General features: G+C 37.0%; 1 protein-coding gene and 1 non-coding gene across 2 annotated transcripts; both read left to right on the forward strand.

Annotated features, from left to right (window-relative positions):
* The first annotated feature begins 854 nt into the window (after nt 1-854).
* Nucleotides 855-16156, forward strand: LOC122314673 (solute carrier family 35 member F1-like). Its single transcript, XM_043130170.1, has 11 exons — nt 855-1301; nt 1985-2079; nt 3646-3703; nt 6827-7021; nt 7192-7268; nt 8191-8273; nt 8557-8608; nt 9523-9591; nt 14175-14261; nt 14364-14425; nt 15548-16156. The coding sequence occupies exons 1-11, from the start codon at nt 1184-1186 to the stop codon at nt 15774-15776; spliced, it is 1125 nt and encodes a 374-aa protein (XP_042986104.1). The 5' UTR covers nt 855-1183; the 3' UTR covers nt 15777-16156.
* LOC122294132 lies at nt 6195-6352 on the forward strand. The gene has a single exon (XR_006237530.1). It is a non-coding gene; the product is annotated as a U1 spliceosomal RNA (small nuclear RNA).
* Nucleotides 16157-20040: the final 3884 nt, after the last annotated feature.

Raw genomic sequence — 20040 nt, forward strand, 5'->3', positions numbered from 1 at the left:
TGTAACAAATATTTACTAAATGAGAAAAGAGGGACGCATTGACCACTCGTGCCACTCACGAGTGGTCGTGGGTGGGCTGCCGAGGTCACCAACATGGTTACCCTGCCAGCCACCACTTTTACTATTTTTTTTATTTTTTAATTGAATATCAAAGATAAGAATTGAATTTATTTTTAAGCTGAGATGGCTCAATTTTACCAAGAATCTCAAAAGAACTTTCACTCTACGTAATGCTTGCTCAATAGTTATTCATTATTAATTATAGAATTGTTGTAAGTGCGTACATGAATTTGGCGACATCTTTTAAAATTTTAATTCATCCATCTATTAATTTTTAAGATTTTTAAATTCATTAATGCTATTTCTTAATTCCTGCACATATTTCATATTATTTATAAAATTTTTATTACATACAAATAAAACCACATAATAATTTACGTATCAATATTGATTCATTTATATTCAAAATTTAAATTAATACTGATTTTAATAAAATTTATTTTGATCAATCACATTAAATTCATGTACATACTAATATACAATTATACTTATAATTAAATTTTTTCTATAAAAAAATCTTAAAATAAATAATTTTGAACAGCTGAAAAATTAATTTTATATATTATAATCTTTCAATTTTTATTTTTTGGAATGAATGGTACTTTGTTATTGAAATCGATTGCCCAGAAAGCAAGGTAAATTAAAAAAGAAAAGAAAATAATCTACATAATTTTTATGGAAAAATTTTATACATTACATTATTATATACTTATTAAATTAATACTTATTAAAAAAAAAAAAAAAAACCCAAAGTAACACACACTCGGCTGCTGTACATCACTTTCAACGGATGCTATACACTACATTTCCGGCTGGATGCACACTCCCCGACTCACACTTTCAGAATTTGGGAAACGACGGCATTCGAGTATCCACAGATAAAACCTCTCTTTCGCCGTCACTCTCATTCCCATTTTATCAGTCCTTTTTCCGCGCTCAACACTAACAAAAGCTCAAAATTTGGTATTGGATGGTTAAGCCTTTCAGGACTGCAAAGCCCCCATAGGCACTCAGGAATAGAGCTTCTACAGATTGGTTTCTGAATATTTTCTTATTCTCTAAATTGGGTTTTTGACGAATATTTCTTCTTGGTTGCCTGTGTTCTGTGGAGAAGTAGAAGAAAATGATGAACTTCAAGGAGTTTTGGACCAAGAAGACGTTGATAGGTCTTGGGCTGGGACAGCTTCTCTCGTTTTTGATCACTTCCACTGGCTTCACGTCTTCTGAACTCGCCAAAAAAGGTGTAGTTGCTTTCTTATATGTTACATCTGTTATTATTTTCCGTCTTAACCTGAACTTATACTTCTATAATTCTACTGGTTAATCCCCTATTATTCCATTCTGTTCGTAATGACTCAAAGAGTAATCTTCTAATTATTTATTGCAAGTTTACAACTTACGTAAATGCCTGGAATAATTTTGTTACCTCTGTTGTTACATTTTGAAGTGTGCATTTTTCATTTGTTGTTTCAAATATTCTATAAGTTAACGTTTCTTGGAACATCCGATCAAGAATGGGGATTTTAGTTTTTCTTTTTCTTTTTTTTTTTAATAAAAAAGATGAAGAATTTGTTAAAATTGTATTCCGTTTTTCTGATTTTGAACAAAGAAACCAATAATCCACATTTTATGCTTTGAGGGATTGCATTAAATTCATATGTAAATATGTGTTTAATTTTCTTATACGCGTATGTGTGTGTGTGTGTGTGTGTGTGTGTGTGTTTTCACCCCACTATAAAAGAAAAAAAAAAAAAAAAAAGAACAGGCAGCATATATTTAGCATATATATATTTTGTGCGTGTGTGTAGAGAGAGAGAGAGAGAGATTTCATTATTTATACATGTTTCTGATATATAGTGTAGGATAGCATACTGTTACTCTCTGTTTCTTGGAATTTATTCCTTAATCTTTCATGGTTTTGTAGGAGTTAATGCCCCAACTTCACAGTCTTTTCTAAATTATGTGTTCTTGGCAATTATATATGGAAGTATTGTGCTTTACCGGAAGAAAGCACTCAAGGTTATCCTCCATGCTTTTATTTTTTATTTACTTTCATATCTATGTCCGAAACACCTACATTCAAATGATCTCAAATCAGTACGTGTGAAGTTTACACAGCAGACTGATGTGATAAGGAAGTAATATACTCAGTTGGATACACTTTGCCAGAAAGAGATGTTGAGATGGGTTTTCAAACAAGCACGATGTTTACGGTTGAAATGGTTACATCCATAACTCTGGAAGTCAATCCTAAAAGGACATGGTTTAAATGTAAATCAGAAACCACGGGCCCTTACTTCTAAAGGAACCATCTACTGGAATCCATGATTAAATAATTTTAAATGTGTAGTTATCCAAGCTGTGGCCCTCGGGCTTAGAGAACATGCTTCGTTTAAAAGCATATAAAAACCATCCTGGTGATGATTTCCTAGATGAGTGTAAAAATTACACATATCAAGAATCCTAACCTTCTTTATTAGTTTGTGTGTCCTCCAATTACAAATTAAAGAGACTAGTTGTGATTGCTGGAAGTCATGGTAATGGTTAATGTTATTTGGGCTGGAAGCCTTTATGATTTAAACACCAAATATGGGTTTCATCTTAAAAAGTTATCTTGATTGAACCAGTTCAAAGCAATAAATTATTCTCCTGCAATTGTATTATTACTGGCAGATATATAAACAAAACGATATATGGTTCAATATGCATTACAATACGTAGTATCAGTAAAAGAAACTTGATAAAAGAAAAAACAGCATCAAGTTGCTAAGAAGTAGTAAAAGACTATAACAGTCAGCTTTTTACGTGCTGGTTTTGAAATCTGGTGTCATTATGTTGTTTCAATCTATTTGCTGCATCTCTCTCTTTTTTTTTTCTTTTTTTTTTTTTTTAAACTTCATGTGAAACAAACTGTAAAATTTAAAAATGAGAGAACGGAATTATATGTGGAAATCAAGGTCCAGTGATGGGTGATAAAGGCTGAAAAGCCTGGGAGAAGAACCTCTTTAATACCACTCTAACAAGGACACTTCACACTTGGATTGATGATAGCTAAATAGTATGGAATCAGATTTGGAGAGTTCGTGTGAGTATGTGCTTTCTAATGCAAATATTCATGGCTGTAATTGAATAATTCGTCCGCAAATTTCTATGAAATTTCCAAAACTTGAGCCTTGCTTTAGGGGGCAGCATTTATTTTATTTTATTTTTTTATAGGTGAAAAGGAGGATAACAAAGGCGATGTGAGGAAGATGATTGTTGAAAATTTCAGTGGTTCAAATGAAATAGGGAGTAGCATTTTTTAACACTTAAGGAATTACATAGTCATGACATAACTATTGTAGTTTTCATAATTTCTTTATAGTGGATGAGTAGAAGGAATCTTGATTAACCTGGATGATGAGGAAGTGAACTAGGTTAATAGTATTTGTGCTCATGAGATTTTTTAGGTTGGGGTGAAGAGAAAGGACCAAATAGCTCATTAATTAGTCCTCCTTTCATCATTGTCTCTAGTTGTTTTTACTTATGTCAATATTTAAAGACTAGCACTTCTATCAATTTTTTTTTTGCTTTTTATTCATGCAGGCAAAATGGTATTACTACATACCTCTTGGATTGGTAGATGTAGAGGCCAATTTTCTTGGTGAGAATAACTAATATAGTTTCTCTTTACTGGTTGTGTTTAGCCTGATCAGTTGTATGCATGTGTACTGCTCTTATTTTTTATTTGTTATTTTTTCATGTGGGATTTAAATTATAATATTTGTTCAATCTGAATGATGTTATTTGTGACCTGAGAAACTGCATTTATCTAGTTCAAATAAACAGAATGTCATTTCTTTCTCTGTAAAGCTCGCCATCTTCTTTTTGGTTTGATATTCTGAATTGGTAGTGTATCCAATCTTCCTTGCAATTCGATTTTTCAGCACATTTCTTGAAGATACTAGAATGGGATGTGATATATAATTTTATGTTGGATAGTGTATGTTAGTTTAACTTGAAGCACATCTCTAGAGAGATAACTACACATTGATATCTACCCAAAGAATCTCCAACCCGGTACAACAATTGCAATGTAATTCCAACACTTACTGACCAACACTTGCATGGACATCATCCTTTGCCTCAGAAGCTTGGCTTCTAATCCATTTTTTTCATGTTTTGGCTTTCTGCGTTATTATTAACCCTGTTTACATCCCCAGTTCAAATAATGGAAGAACATGGGCCAAGTGGACGCGTACTCTAGAAAAAGTAGTTAATCGGGCAATTATTTTTATGATTATGCAGTTATCTTGATGATTTTTCTGTCTTTGCTTTGCTATTACAATTCAGATAGTCAATCAAGAGTATGATCTACAAAGAGACAGTTGTCTGTCACAATTGGACTTATCTAAATAAAGTCTAATGCATGTATTGTACTTTTATTTTATACTTCAGGGCAGCAGACTAAGATCAAATTCTTTATCAATACATCAATACAATAAACAGTAGAAGCTTAATTAAAGTTTTACATTTTGAAGTGCTTTAGATACTATGTGATTGAGATGGAAGGAAAACTGACAGCCAATGAGAAATCACACCATATGTGGAACTGTATATGAAAATGACAATTAATCTGAATTTTATGGTGCTCAAATAGTTTTTGGGTAGGGATTAAAGGCATGCTATCAACAACAGTAGTGGAGTCAAGATTTTACTTCTACAAAGGGGGGCGGGTGGAGGGAATAGAATATAAAAAGGAAAAATTAAGTTTCATAGTTTGAGGGTGTTCAAAACCCACAATATTAGTTCATCTTGGTTTTGAATCAATTTTGAAAAGCACAATAACTTAATTTTGTAAGTGGTTTGAGTGTATATATATATATAGATATATATATATATATATTTTATGTCAGGGAACCTCTCCAGGGCTGGGCCCTTTGGACCTACCCCTGCAGAGTAAACCCCAGTCGCCTGCACCTCACCCTTGGAAGTTTTCCTATATGGAATTGGTTAAATCGTTGGCTTTTTACCAAGGGGTGTGGCCTCAAATGATGGTTTGCATCCATGAGGTGTTGAATCTTGGACCTTGAGGGGAGTGATACCCCAAGACTAAGGCCTTCACCACTTGGGCCAATCCCTTGGGGTTGAGTATATTTAAGTTATCTACATTACATACATCATAATTACCTTTTCGACACACATATATAAAAGGTCTCTAAATACAGAGTAATAAGCCATGATGTCCATGAGGGTACATCATATAATTTAAGTTCAATTTAGACTACAAAGGATGATAGCATAAAAAGATGAGCATGCAAATGACACAAAAAGTGAAAACCCTACCTTATCTTTTTTTTTTTTTTTTTTTTTTTTTTCAATCCCACGAGTTGGTTTCCTTAGGGCTAAAGGGGGAAAGGAAAGCCATAGAATTGATGAAAGAGACAGAGAGGAAATACTTACAGTAATGAAAGTGTAACCTGTACCTAAGAGAAACAAAATTCCTCAAATATTGAAAGGGGGAAAGGAAAGCCATAGAATTGATGAAAGAGACAGAAAGGAAATACTTACAGTAATGAAAGTGTAACCTGTACCTAAGAGAAACAAAATTCCTCAAATATGGAGAGGGAGAAATAAATTTCAAATGCTAATTTGTTTTGTGGAATTAATAGACTATATTTCCGAATGAAAAGTTAACTAAGTTTCTTGTTGTTTTGGGAGAAGTTTTTGACATACGCATGGTTTATATGATATTTTAAAAACTTTAAAAATCATGCTTAATTAAGATACTAAGTATGAGACCTTTAATATGCAGTGGGTTTGGTTTTACCCATAAAACTATTTATGGTGATTGGATTATTATTTGTTAGGTTTCTATGATTTAAGATGGGACTGCACCACATTATTAATCTTAGAAGCCATAGGTAATGTATAAAACTCAAATACTTAGGAGTTTAGAGTATAGGGGAGAGGAGGGGCCCCTTCTCTTCTTGCTAGAGTGGGGGCACGTCATTCATAACGAAAGGAATAAATTTTTTTCCAACGTTCATGGGGATTATTTACCCCCGTCAATTCCCCTGGCTCTGCCCCTCATCAGGAAAGATGAGAGAGTCTATCTGGTAAAGTGGTATATTTAAGGCTGTGAATTTACAGAAAAACATACCTGGACGGGGTCAATGGGTGATCAAGAAGACCCATGGCCTAGGTGGGTGGCCTCCATTGCACCTAGGTGGTGCACCCGCCTAACATCTTCCTTTGCGGAGATTGTACGTCATAATTTCTGGTTGCGCGGGCTGTGTTCGTTTGGCCCCTGTTAAAAAAAAAAAAAAAACTTATAAAAAAAAAATTTACAGAAAATAGGTTACTAATGTAAACAAACAACTGAAATGTGGAAGCTTTGAAACAATCAATCATCTTAAAAAATATATGTATCGCATAGTTGTGGGGTTATCAAATTCAGAGTACACTTTAGAACTCAAATTACCTTTTTGGTGGACGGTAAAGTCATTCTTAAAGTATATTTTGCTCAGTCATCATGCAATTAATGTCCTTAAAAAAAAAGAATAAACAAGAAACTAAAGATGAAGTTTTTAATTTGGAAATTTTTAGTATTAATTAGTCCCTTTTTCATTATTTTTGCAGTCAATACAGGCTCTTGTTAGAGTCAGTTTTTAATTTCTTCTTAGGCTCTTTTTTTCAGAAATGTTTATTTTACTTATCAAAAACATTATTATTTTTGAAATGGTTGCATTAACTGTAACCGTTTCAATCTCTGTTTAATGTGCAGTGGTGAAGGCTTATCAGTACACATCTCTGACAAGCGTCATGCTTCTCGATTGTTGGTCAATACCCTCTGTCATGGTTCTTACCTGGATTTTCTTAAAAACAAAATATAGGTTTCGAAAGATAGTCGGTGTAGTTGTTTGTGTTGCTGGCCTTGTCGTTGTTATTTTTTCAGATGTTCATGCTGGTGATCGAGCAGGTAAACATCATCTTCTGTAGCATCTAATTGATCTTTAGTGTTGTCCTTTTTTCTTTATCTGGTGATGCTTGGGTCTATTTATGTAAATTTCCAGCAAGCTAATGTTAATATATCTATATTTCTCTCATTAATTAGTTGTTCTGATGCCATGTGCACTACTTGGCTTGTAGGAGGGAGCAACCCCCGTAAAGGAGATTCACTTGTTATTGCTGGTGCTATCCTATATGCTATCAGTAATGTCAGTGAGGTAAGCTAATGAAGATGATTTTTTTTTTTTTTTTTTTTTTCTTTTTCCCCCTGATGGCAGGCCATTCTAAAAGTAAAAAGAAAACAAGGTCTGTTTCTGTATGAACATGATAGTGCAGCATTTTTTTTATTTTGATGTTCATAGTTATTGTTGGAAATCTGGTGGAAAATTATCATTGTAGGAAACTCTGCCTTTGATTGTCCAAAGTGGTAGACTTATCACCTTGGGTCACCCCCCGCCCCTCCCTTCTCTCGATCATTACCTTCTTCCTTCCCTTCCATCATCACTTATGCTGTATTATTAGTAGTGTAATAGTGTAATATTACTGTCATTGTCAGTTTTTGGTCCTCTCTCTTTCCTGCTGCTCTTCTGATTTTTATTATTGAAAACCCAAGGAAGAAGTTTCAATTTTGTCTCTCCCATCCCTTCTCCCTTCTCTTTCTTTGTTCCGATCCCTACTATCGTTTTACATGGGAGCCCTTGAACTGATGCTTTTTTGTTCCCTTTTATTGAAATTGTTCCTATTTGAAATTGCTTTATCATAAAAAACCAAATTCCATAAGAGGAGTAAATTCTCCCTAGTGCTTACCTTTTTATGTACCATTCAGTCTTTCCCACACATGGGCACGCACATACAACTTTTCTTTTCTATGAATTTCCAAGGGGCCTCGGATTTTGTTTCCCAAAGTCAGCATGAGATCTCCCTTGTTATGGGTTCAAAGAAGTGCTTTTTTGGTTAATAGGAAAATTCCTTTTATTTCTCGTTCCAAGTGAGTTTGGCAGCACAAACTGGTAGACACTCAAACAAGCACCATATTAGGGGTGGATATTTTTGTTCCTTTTCTATTTTTTTTTTTTACCTTTTTTGTAGTGTGATTAGTTAACAGTGCCTAGTCAAAACTTGGTATTCTTTTCAATGCAGGAATTTCTTGTGAAGCACGCTGATAGAGTTGAGCTCATGGCACTGCTGGGCCTTTTTGGTGCCATTATCAGTGCTATCCAAATGTATCCTTGATTTCAGAGCTGATTATTATATAATTTTCTGTGTTGGTAGATTTTTGTCAGTTTTACTACTTCAGTTTGTTTTTTTCTCTTGAAGTGACAATTTTGCTAGACATAAATGCTTGTAGAAAGGTTTATTAATGGGGTCAAAGGAATTATATTGCATATTAATACCAATGCACTTGAGTTTTAGATGTTGTAGTGTAAAGAACTATACAAGCTCAAGTTGTTTTGTTGTATATGTGTGATTCTTTTTTGAAGTTTTGGCCCTTAATGATCTCTGTAGAAGCATTCTTGAGCGCAATGAGCTCAAATCTATTCAATGGTCAGTAGGGGCAGTAAGTAATTCTCTCTCCCCCCTAGCACGCACACTCTCCCACACAATATTCCTCAAGTGAAGTAAATCCACAGGCTTTGAGAGGCATCTAACTGTCATATATTTAAGTCTTTGATTAAAAACAATGAAACACATTAGTTTAAGTGAAGACAGCTTGTAGAAAATGATAGGAAAATATGTTGAACATTGTAGCTTATCTTATTTATAATATATATATATATATATGATCAATAGTGTATATTTAAGCCCATATAAAGTTCTATGTGAAATATAAATATATATATATTTGTCACTCCTCTTGGTTTACCAATTAAATGGAATGCATTTTTGGTTGTGTTCTTAATGGAGCTTGCTTAAATGACTTTCTTGTATCCCTTTCTAGCTCCTTTTTATGTAACTAGCTGTATGCTGTTTTTATACCTCCTGTGTACATGGGCTATGCCCATTTACTTCTATTAATAAAATGTTATATATATATATATATATATATAAAAGAATTTCTAAGAACTCTCTCCCTCCCACCCCCCATTCCACCCGAACCCAAAACAGGTGTACAACATTTTGACACATTGAAGAATATATTTAGTTGAGCTGTGTGAGTAAAGAACAAGGCCTAATGTTTAGGTTTAAAACATTTCAAAAAAACATTATGTAATGTTTGAATCTGGCTCTGAACAAATATCCAGTCAACATACTCTTGATTAAATACACCACTAAATACTCAAAAGTTAAGAATTCATTCCGGAGAAAGAGACTCGATATAAGATAGATGACAACATATTGGTTTTCCCTACACCTAATGGTTTTTTGATAGAGCTATGGTTTTGATTATATTTTGTCTATGTGTAGAGAAGTTTAATCATTGTTTTTTACCTCATTTAATGTGAAATTGCTTTGTTCATGTTCTGGTGTCAGGCACTTCCGTTTGTTGGATTTGCAGTGGCTATGTTTCTCTTTTACTCATTAGTCCCTATTTTGCTTAAGGTATGAGCTTAAGTATCCAAGACTTGTCTGTTTGATTTTGTACTTGTTCCCCTGATGTATGCCTTATAATAGGATTGAGAGCCTTAGATTGAAGTTGAAGGATAATGATGATAAGAGATATATTTTCTTTTGTGCTCATGGTTATAGTTATGCTTATTTTAATTTTTTTGTTGATGATTCTTTAACCCATTGAGGACAGTGCAACTTTACCTTTTTTGGTGTAATTACATTTTATCTTTCTCCCACGCATTATAAAGCTCTTTCCTATTTATTATGTGGGACTGCCCAGGGAATGGTACTAACACATAGTGCTGATAGTACTGATAAGACCCGGAACCCGGTTCGAGAACCTTCTCTCATAGATTCCCTTCACTACATGCGCATCTAGTGCAGTGGCTTCAAAGCAAAGCTACATTGACCATCTTCCAAGTTATAAATAATCTACTGATCAAAGGATAATTTTCATTTTAGTTAAATGCTTCATATCACTTAGAGAACTAGGTTTTTGAAAACATTGGCTTTTGATAGATTTGGATAGAAATTTTGGAATTTTTTATTTATTGGATATAGAGATGTGTTGGCTTGGAGCGGGGATGTGAATTGATTAATATCTTTAGTTCAAATTGCATACCAAAAGGAATTAAAAAGAAAACAAATTTTATGTTGAAGTATTGCATGGAAAATTGCAATGTTGAACATCTTGGGACATACTACTAAAGAACTTTGTCTACTCTTGAGAGGCTATTTGAAGAGAATGGAATCCTCAAACTTGTAAAATGGATGGTTAGTGGCAAAGCGCCATGCCCTTATGGATTACTATAGCCTTCTTTTGAGTTTTTTGGGAAGTGATTAAAGATGACATTATAAGCATATTTTAAGAGCATCTTTTAAAACCGTATCTCCTACCCACCTATCCATCCAAAAATTGATCCTACTACCATCCCCCAAACACAACCAGGTATTACAGAGGAGGGAGACCCACCCCTTCCTTATAAACTTCCATAGCCCCACTCCATTAATCCCCCTACCCTCTCTAGAGCACCAACCCCCACGTTCATTGCCATACTTCATGTCAAGCACCCCTTTCCATAAGGCTTCCCTCTCATAGTTATACTGCCACAACCATTTACCCAACAAAGCCTTATGAAAAGCCCCCACATCCCGAACCCCCAACCCACCATCTCTCAAGGTAGAACATACCTTATCCCATCTCACCAAGTGAAACTTAAACTCATCTCCTATACCACTCCATAAGAAATCACACTGGAGTTTCTCCAACCTCTGTTCAATGCTAATGGGGAGTGGAAATAGAGATAGGTAGCATGTAGGAAGTTTGGATAAAGTACTTTTGATCAGTGTAATCCACCCCCCCTTTCGTTAAATATGCCTTTTTCCACCCAGCCAGCCTATGCTCGAATTTTTACAGCAACCCCTCCCAAATTGACTTAGCTTTGAAAGAAGTCCCTAGTAGAAGACCCAGGTACTTCAAAGGCAACAAAGAAACCACACAACCGAAAATATTAGCTAACCCTCTAATATTACTTCACCCACCGTAACCATCTTCGTTTTAGCAAGATTGATCTTCAACTCGGAAACTGCTTCAATACAAAGTAAGATAACCTTCTAAGATTGGATATGACTTGCATTTGCCTCGCAAAAAAGTAAAGTGTCATCTACAAACAAAAGATAGGAGATAATGGTGGAGCCATGGGTGCCCTCCGTGGAAAAGCCTGAGAAAAATCCTCCCCCTACTGCTGCCGACACCATTCTACTTAAGGCCTCCATTACCAAAACAAATAAGAGAGGATAATGGATCTCCTTGTTGCAGTTCCCGCAAGCTATTAAAGAATCCCACTGGGTCACCATTTACCAAGACCGAAAAGTGCACCGTTGCACACAATGCCTTGTGCACATCCTCCATCTTTCCCCAAAACCGCATCTACTCAACATATAAATCAAGAATTCCCAGTTCACATGGTCATAAGCCTTCTCCATGTCAAGTTTGCACAAAATACTTGGGATGCTTGACCTGATTCTGCCATCCAGACATTCATTGGCTATAAGAATTGAGTCTAAAATTTGTCTTCCCTTCACAAAGCCATTTTGAGATTTAGAGATGATCTTCTCCATGATCGTACTCATCCTATTGGTAAGAACTTTTGAGAGTAGCTTATACACACTGCCCACAAGACTAATCGGTCTGAAATCAAGGACCTCCATTGCACTGGAAAAAGAAGCTACGGTGGCTGATTTGAGGGTAATCAATCGAGGCTCACAGGAGTGGAATCTTATCCTTATCAAGGATGCACATGATTGGGAAGTGAATGCTTTGATGGAATTCTTGAACCTGTTGTATAATGTGCCTATTGTTGCCACAAATGAAAATGTGATGGTATGGAGTCCTTCTAGAAAGGGGAAATTCTCAATACATTCTTTTTATGAAGTTATTAACATGCAACAAAGGCTCAATTTTCCTTGGAAGAACATTTGGAGAAGTAAAGCACCCCCCCAATGCCGCATTCTTTGTATGGACAACAGCACTAGGGAAGATTCTGACCATTGATAATCTTAGAAGACGTGACCTCATAATTGTGGACTGGTGCTGTTTGTGTAGAAACAATGGTGAAACGGTGGATCACATACTCCTACATTGTGAGTTTGCTTGTGAGATATGGAATTACTTTTTCAGCAGAATGGGAATAGCATGGGTAATGTCGTGTCGGGTGGTGGATCTTTTAGCATGTTAGAAAAGGATCACTGGGACATCACAGATTGCAGCAATGCGGAAGATGGCTCAAATTTGTATTTTTTGGTGTATTTGGAGTGAAAGAAACGCGAGACTTTTCGAGGATCATGAACGTTCCTCAGAAGAGTTTTGGAGTTTTTTCTAAAAGACTTTGTTTCTGTGGGCTATTGCTTTAGATTTTAATAGCCTCAGCTTCCATGATTTTCTTGTATCTATTTCTAGCTCTTAAATAGGTGTATGCACATGTATACTTCCAGTGTACCTGGGCTATGCCCATCTTTGTCTCAATAAAATTACTTATTACCTAAAAAAAAAAAAAAAGAGTTTTATACCAATAGAAGTTTAAAAGAAACCTCAATGCAACCTTCATAGCTTTCATTCCTAAAAAAGTCTGCAATAGATATAAAAGACTACTAACCCATTAGTCTTGTGAATGGTGGATAGAGTATAATTTCTGAGATCATTGCTAATCGATTGAGTAGGGTTGTCTAGAAGATTATGTTGAAGTTGTAGAATGTGCTTGTTTGGGGTAGACAAATTTTAGACTCGATGCTTAGTGCTATGGAATACCTATATAGGAGGCTCAACACAAGTGAACCGGGGGTACTTTGCAAGCTAGATATTGAGAAGGATTACTATCATGTTAACTGGGACCTTGTTTATAATTTACTTGGGAGATGCAGTTTTGGGGGGAAATGCAATCTTGGATTGCACATTATCACTTCAGTGAGTTTTTGGGTATTGGTAATTGGCAGTCCAACTAGTTTCTTCTATAGCTCTCGTGGTTTGAGACAAGGTGATCCATTATCTCTGCTACTATTTGTTATTTTCATTGAGGCTCTTAGCAAAATGTTATTGGCTACCATTGATGGAGGTTCTCTTTGGCTCTTCTATGGGTGCTAGTAATATTCAGTGTTCTTAACATTTCCAAACTATTGTTTGCAGATGATACTTTAATATTTTGTGGGTGGGTTGGGTAATTTTATCAATTGGATGAGTGTTTGTACACTTTTATTTTTCTCTCTGTACACTCTTTCTCCTGCATTGTCACAATGGGTGATCTTCTCTGGTGATCATTGTTGGATATCATTTTCTGTAGCTGCTTTTTGAGTTATTCAGCAGCGACAATGGGCTTGATTAAACATATATTAATAAAAACTTATCATGATGGTGCCAAGGCACTGTCTCACCGACGTTCTAATGATTTTGGACGATTCTTAGAAGTTACAGACTATGGTGGCAGCTGGTCGTTATATCTGATTGTTCCTTGGACATATTTTCCAGACTGAAGGCATCTCTAAGAGCGGCTCTCTTTGCTTGGACAGCCTCCTTGTTAGCAAACGTCATATAATTGTGACTTATTGGTGCTCTAAGTGCAAAAGGATGGCAGGATTTGTAGACCACTTTTACTCCAGTATGAGTTTCCAAAGCCTTGTGGAATGATTTCTTTGGTAGAGTTAGGTTGGCTTGGGTTATTCCTAGAAGGATAGTAGATCTCTTTGCATGCTAGAGAGTGTTATTTGGAAAAATGCAAATTGCAGCAATGTGGACGATGGTCCCTATCTATCTAGTGTGGTGTATTTGGAGGAGGAAAGATAAAAATGTTGAAGACCACAATCAAACTATGGTAGAACTTAAATTCATTTTTTCAATACTCTGTTTCTTGTGCTGCCACTATAGACTTTAATGACTAAGTTTTCATGATTTTCTTGTCTCTTTTTCTACTTCCAATTTGATGTTTCTCTTGTAAACTTCCTGTGCAGTTAGGCTATGCCTTTTGTGTTCTTCAATAAGGTCTCAAATTAGTTATTAAAAAAAAGTTTGTTTTTCCTTGCAGATTAATGGGTCTACAATGCTGAACTTGTCTTTGTTGACCTCGGACATGTGGTCTGTCTTGATTCGCATCTTCGCATACAATGAGAAGGTTTGTAAGCTATGATATCATCAATCTTGTGATAAAATATCACATGTAAGATATATGTGCTAGAATCTGTAATTGACATCTAACGCCAATAATCCTTATCAGGTTGACTGGATGTACTTTGTAGCCTTTGCTGCTGTCACTGCCGGGCTTGTTATTTATTCAGGGTATGTAATTTTGGATTCTGTTTCGAAAATTCTCACTATTCCAGTTAGGTAGGGGTTGAAGAGAACATCATGAATGTCAACAATTGAATTGCGGAAACTGACTAATATTGCTTGGATTTAACTTGTTCAAAATGCTTCATTGAATATTTTAGCTTGGGCTTGAAAATATGCTCGAGATCAGTTAATGGCTATTGTGTTAATTGCCAATGAGCTTGTTGGTCTTTATGACATGCTGAAGATAACTAACAGGTTAAATACTAAATTGGTTCTCGTGTTATCCTAATCAATTTACTCTCTATGCTTTTAAATTGAACATTTTACTCTCTGCTTTTCAGATTGAATCAAATTATTCAATCCATTAGAATTTTGTTTATAGACCATTAAACATACTGATGTGGAATTATAACCTGAAAAAAAGTGAAGATAAAAAATCCAAAAAGATTTAATAGACATTCTAAAATTAAAAAATTATATAAAAATAATAATATTTTAATTAAAAAAAGAAGCAAACTAAAGGGGTTGCCACGCGACCACCTCTTTGGTTCTTCCATTGGGGGCAAGGAGGGGAGGGCCTCGCCTCCCACTAACCCAGTCATATATGAAAGACTTATTTTTATTGAGTAAACTTTTTCTTTTGCCAAAGCTCTACGAATCGTTATGAATATTTTGTTAAAGTGTATTTTATCTGTTGACTTTCGAAAGTCAATAACTTTCCTTAAAATATTAAATTTTATATGGATGAGTTCCCGATTGTATCTTTAATGCTATGCATTAAAAGAAAAATTATTGTGAAATTTATTAAAAATTCACTCAGATGATTTCAGAATTTGAAAGGAAGTTGGATTCCATTTTGATAGTTAATTGAGTTGAAAATTTAAATATATTAAGAAAAATGTGCTTTTTCTCGTTTGTTTTTACTTTATTAACACTTATGGATACAAGTTTATTTGCAAGGCCCCCCCCCCCCCAAAACAACACAAAAAAAAAATAAAAACCACAAAAAAAGACAATTCTTGCTTGCTTGTGTTGTGCAGTCTATCTAATTCCTGTGTGATATTTCCTCTTTCTTTTTGGTAGTAGACTGATATAGACATGTGTTCGACATTCTGATGGTTGATGCAGGGGTGACAGAGAGGATCAACGGCGTGCTGATGTTGCTGATGAAGATGCTGAACAAAGCAAGCGTTTTGACGAGGAATCTGGTTCAGGAAGTCGCAACCAAGGAACTATAGCAGGTAGCTCGAAAACAGGGGAATGCAGCAAGCATGATAATACTGCCATTAGTGTTGCAGGAAGGGAATATGTTGAGAGCAAGGACATGGGAAAAGATGTGCAAGGGAAGAAATCATGATATGATTAGGAGTTTGCTTTATGGAAATCAGGGGAAGACATCATCACATTCTTATTTGAGGAGGGAGAGGATGCAGTGCTGCTGCTATCAAATTGAAGGTAGCCTGTATATTGGCCTCGTTGGGATTGTCATTTGAACGATAACCATTTACTGCGTTGAAGAAAGATGTGTAAATTATGGTTCTCAATTTTGTCCTTTGTTGTTTACTTTTTTGCCCCTCCAGTTGACATTATTTTTGGAGGTTCTACGCGTTGGACCTATGAGGAGGGTACGTTATAGGCTTAAGCTTGATTTCTTGTAATTACATTTGTGTCCAACTCCTGGAGCTCTCCTGGTTTGCTGACATATATTGTTTAAATCTATTTACACGCTGAGTACAATCATGAGAAAACGAAAATAACTAGCAGGCTCCATTCCCGCATCAACACCAATTCAGCCCTATTCAACCTAGTGTTTCTTATTTTCTTAAATATTAACCTCAAATGTTTGGTCCGTGGAAGAACCGTGTTGCAGCTTTCCAACAAATCTCAGAGATCTCTGTCATGCAAGTAAGAAGCCTTCAACCTTGCCAACCAAACTGGGTCAAGCACTGTGATAGTAGACAAAGTAGCTTCTGCTTCTGAACCCTCATCTTTTCTTGAAACTGCATCTGTAGCCACATTCTACTTGTCCTTCTTATATTCAATAGTGAAATCATAACCTCAAAAGTTTGCTAATCCATTTATGCTTAAGATGGTGTCCCTATCTTCTGCTCCATTAGAAACTTAAAGCTTTGTTGGTCTGTTTTTATCATAAATGTAGCCCCCTAATAAATAAGGTCTCCACTTCTTAATAGCAAGCACCAAAGCTTGTAATTTCTTCTCTAAGGTGGATAAGTCCAAGGCTTTCCCTTTTAAGGCCCAGCTAAGAAAGGCCAAGGGTTTCCCATCTTGCATCAGCGCTGCACCAATTAGGCAAAGCTAAAACATGTGCGTTGGTGACTGCCTGCTTCAACCCCTCAAATGCTTGTGAAGCTTCATAACCTCGTATAAATGCATCCTTCCTTAGCAAATCAGTAAGTGGGGTAAAAATTAACCCATAATTCCTCACAAACTTCCTATACTATCTAGTCAGTCCAATAAATCCTCTCAAGGGCTTAGTAGACTTGGGCAAGGGCCAATCAATCATGGCCTTAATTTTAGATGGATTTGCATTAACTCCACCAGCATAAACTAAATACCCAAGAAATTTGCATAGGAAAGGCTAGAATACTTCATTTATCAAGCCTTGAAAAGTGGTTGGAGCATTGATTAAGCCAAAAGGTATAACCAAAAACTCATAGTGTCCCTAGTGTGTTTTGAATGCAGTTTTCTCAATGTCACCTTCTCTCACTCTTATCTGGTGGTACCTAGATGTGAGGTCTAACATAGAGAAGATTGTGGCCCCCAAACAACTCATCCATACGCCAAGTCCCATCAAATTTCCTCACCAAAAGTACAGGTGAAGAGAATAAAGATTGACTATCTCTAATTACCCCTGCATCTAACAATTCTTGAGATTAATTGGTACTTTCATTAATTGGTGCTTTCATTGAGAGGTTTCCATGGAGAAAGCCTAGCTCAATCAAATGGCATACACAAAAATGAAAATGGAGGATAAAGAAAGATAGCAATAGAACAACACAAATGAAAGGATAACACAAATGAAAGGATAACTTGAAGAACTTCCATTCACGGATTGCAAGAAGTGTTTCTACCTTTTGGGATTCATGGATTGAATCCAAAAGATGAAAGGATAGTGTGAACCACTTCAATTCATGAATTGCATGAAGTGTTTCTCTCAAGAGGATTCACGGATTGCACCCCATGAGTCCAAGTGCAAAGCACTGAAGGGTTCCTCAAGAACCCACCAATGGCAATGCCAAAGGTTCACATCTTCAAGGGTTTTCCCAAAGGTCCGAAAATCAAAATGTCAAAAAGTCCTTTCTACAATGGCTAAGTGTCATATTTATAGACAAAGCATAAATAAAAGAAAATAAATAAAGAAGGTCTTGGATGAGCTCCAAGTGGCCCTTGGCATGTTGGATCCGTGGTGGCCTTGGTGGCTTGGTGTTGGTGGCAAGGCCCTTGTGCTGTGCAGCATGGCTTGGTTGGCGTGGCTGGCTTGGTGTTGGTGGCATGGTCCAGGTGCTATGCGGCATGGCCAAGGCTTGGTTGGCTTGGCTGGAGTGGTGCGGGTGGCATGGCCTGGTGCTGCTTGGCATGGCCTGGTGCTGCTCGGCATGGCCCTAGCGTGGGCTTGGGTGCTGACATGGTTGGTGCTGTGCAGGTGGGGTTGCCTGGCTTGGTCTGGGTAGTGCGTTCTGCATGGCCTGACATGGCCCTAGGCGTGCGCAGGTGTTGGGTGCTGGGCGTGCACAGGTGTTGCACGCTGGGCATGGCTTGTGTGTGCTGGCTGTGCATGTTGGTCTGGCACGCTGGGCTGGCTGGCCGTGCCATGGCATGGCCTTGGCTTGCTTGCCATGCATGCTGGTGGCCCTGCGCATGGGCATGCTGGTGGCCCTGTGCATGGGCTTGCTGGTGGCCCATGGCTTGCACGATGTGCGTGCTGGTGGCCCTATGCATGGGCTTGCTAGTTGCCCTGCGCATGGCTTGCACGCTATGCGTACTACTCGCCTGTGCATGGGTGTGCTGCTGGCCCTGCGCATGGGCTGCATGCTGTGCATGCGGCTGGCCTGCTCACCAGCCTTGTGAGGCATCTTGGGCGTGCCAGGGTAAGGACCGTGGCATGCTTGTGGGCTATTATTGGGCTGTCCAGCCTTGTCAATGGTCGTGTCATGGCATCAACCATGAGCCCTCTGTGGCTTGTCAAGGCATGGTAGCCGGTTTTTAGTTGGGCCACACAAGGGGTCCTTACAAAAGCACAGATTTCTTACTATTCTCAAAATTCATATTGAGACTATTAAAATCCCACATTATAGCTCCAAGATTCTCAACCACTACATTCCTATTACCACATCACACCCTCCTGGAGAAAGAAGAAAGAAATCAATCTCAAACTTATTCTCTTGCATCTAGAATTCAGCACCCTCCACCATGCCTTCACTCCTAATTCTTTCCCCATTAACCACTTTATCTTCGATTTACTCCTTACTATTTATTATCAACCCAACCCTTCTTGCTATCATCGGATCAAGAAAGTTATGAGTGCTCCATGTATCTACAAGAACCACTACTGAACAACCCCAAAATTGGCCATTGATTCTCATGGTTTTTGGACTCAAAGAACCAGCAATGGATGAGATCTCTGGAATTTCACACTCAAGATTAAGATCCCAAGACCTCTCAATCTCTTCTAACCACTCACCATCCTCCAGATCCCCTTCCCAAAATAACTTCATGCCCTTAATAACAAAGATTATGGCCTTCTTGCATCTATGGCTTGGATTTCACTTCTAATCACACAAGTAGCACAGCCCCTTCTCCCTTCTCGCTTTCATCTTAGTTGGGCTTGATTTTCGAATAGGAATTGTAGTCTAGAATTACTGACTTTACTTCCAGGACCAAACTCCTTCATAATACGATTATTGACTGTGACACTCCTCCCCACAAGTACTGACACATAAGGAGCATGGTATCTCCCTACTCTGTTGCCACCCCAAGTATTATTGACGTACTCCTCTCGGATCTTAGCCAATCCAAAGGCAGAATTCAAACTTTGAGGGTTTGACCTCAAATTGAGATTTGTAGGCTACTACTTATACAGTCTACCTTTCTTGTAATTGCTTTCATGGGATTATCATAAGAACTCCCAAACCTCAATTGCAAAGCCACTACAAAGGAATCCAAACTGTTAAAATTTATTGTCTCCTCAGAATCCCGAAACTATATTAGTGCACTGCTTTCCATGTAAAAGAAAGACATCAAGATCTTCTACCCTCCAGCATGGGATGTAGGGCAAAGTAGTGATTTGCCTTATAAACCGACCTAGTTGGATTCTTCCCAGCAAATCTTGAAAAATCAAGTTTAATAGAATGCAACTGCATCCCTCTAGATACTCCAGAATGTTCAGTATTCATCCAATCCTCATGTCTGACATGCCCATGTTGAGAGGCCATTCTTCCTCTATTCACGGCTTCCAACAGCAAATCTATTTTTGAATTCAATTCTTCCAAGGCCCCTTGATGATTTTCCACTCCTTTTTTCTTCTTGTTCTTGATGCTGTCTCAAGCCTAGTACCATCTTCTCTAACTCCTTATACCTTGTGCCGTCAGCCATTCTTCCCA

Source organism: Carya illinoinensis, chromosome 1 (genome assembly GCF_018687715.1).
Source record: "Carya illinoinensis cultivar Pawnee chromosome 1, C.illinoinensisPawnee_v1, whole genome shotgun sequence".
In the NCBI taxonomy this organism is placed as follows: domain Eukaryota; kingdom Viridiplantae; phylum Streptophyta; class Magnoliopsida; order Fagales; family Juglandaceae; genus Carya; species Carya illinoinensis.

Bases quoted from the DNA above. Each gene is read 5' to 3' on its own strand.
- LOC122314673 (XM_043130170.1), top strand. From the start codon at position 1,184: ATGATGAACTTCAAGGAGTTTTGGACCAAGAAGACGTTGATAGGTCTT. The intron at 2,080-3,645 runs GTTATCCTCCAT...TTATTCATGCAG, and splicing joins ACCGGAAGAAAGCACTCAAG to GCAAAATGGTATTACTACAT. The intron at 9,592-14,174 runs GTATGAGCTTAA...TTTTCCTTGCAG, and splicing joins TAGTCCCTATTTTGCTTAAG to ATTAATGGGTCTACAATGCT.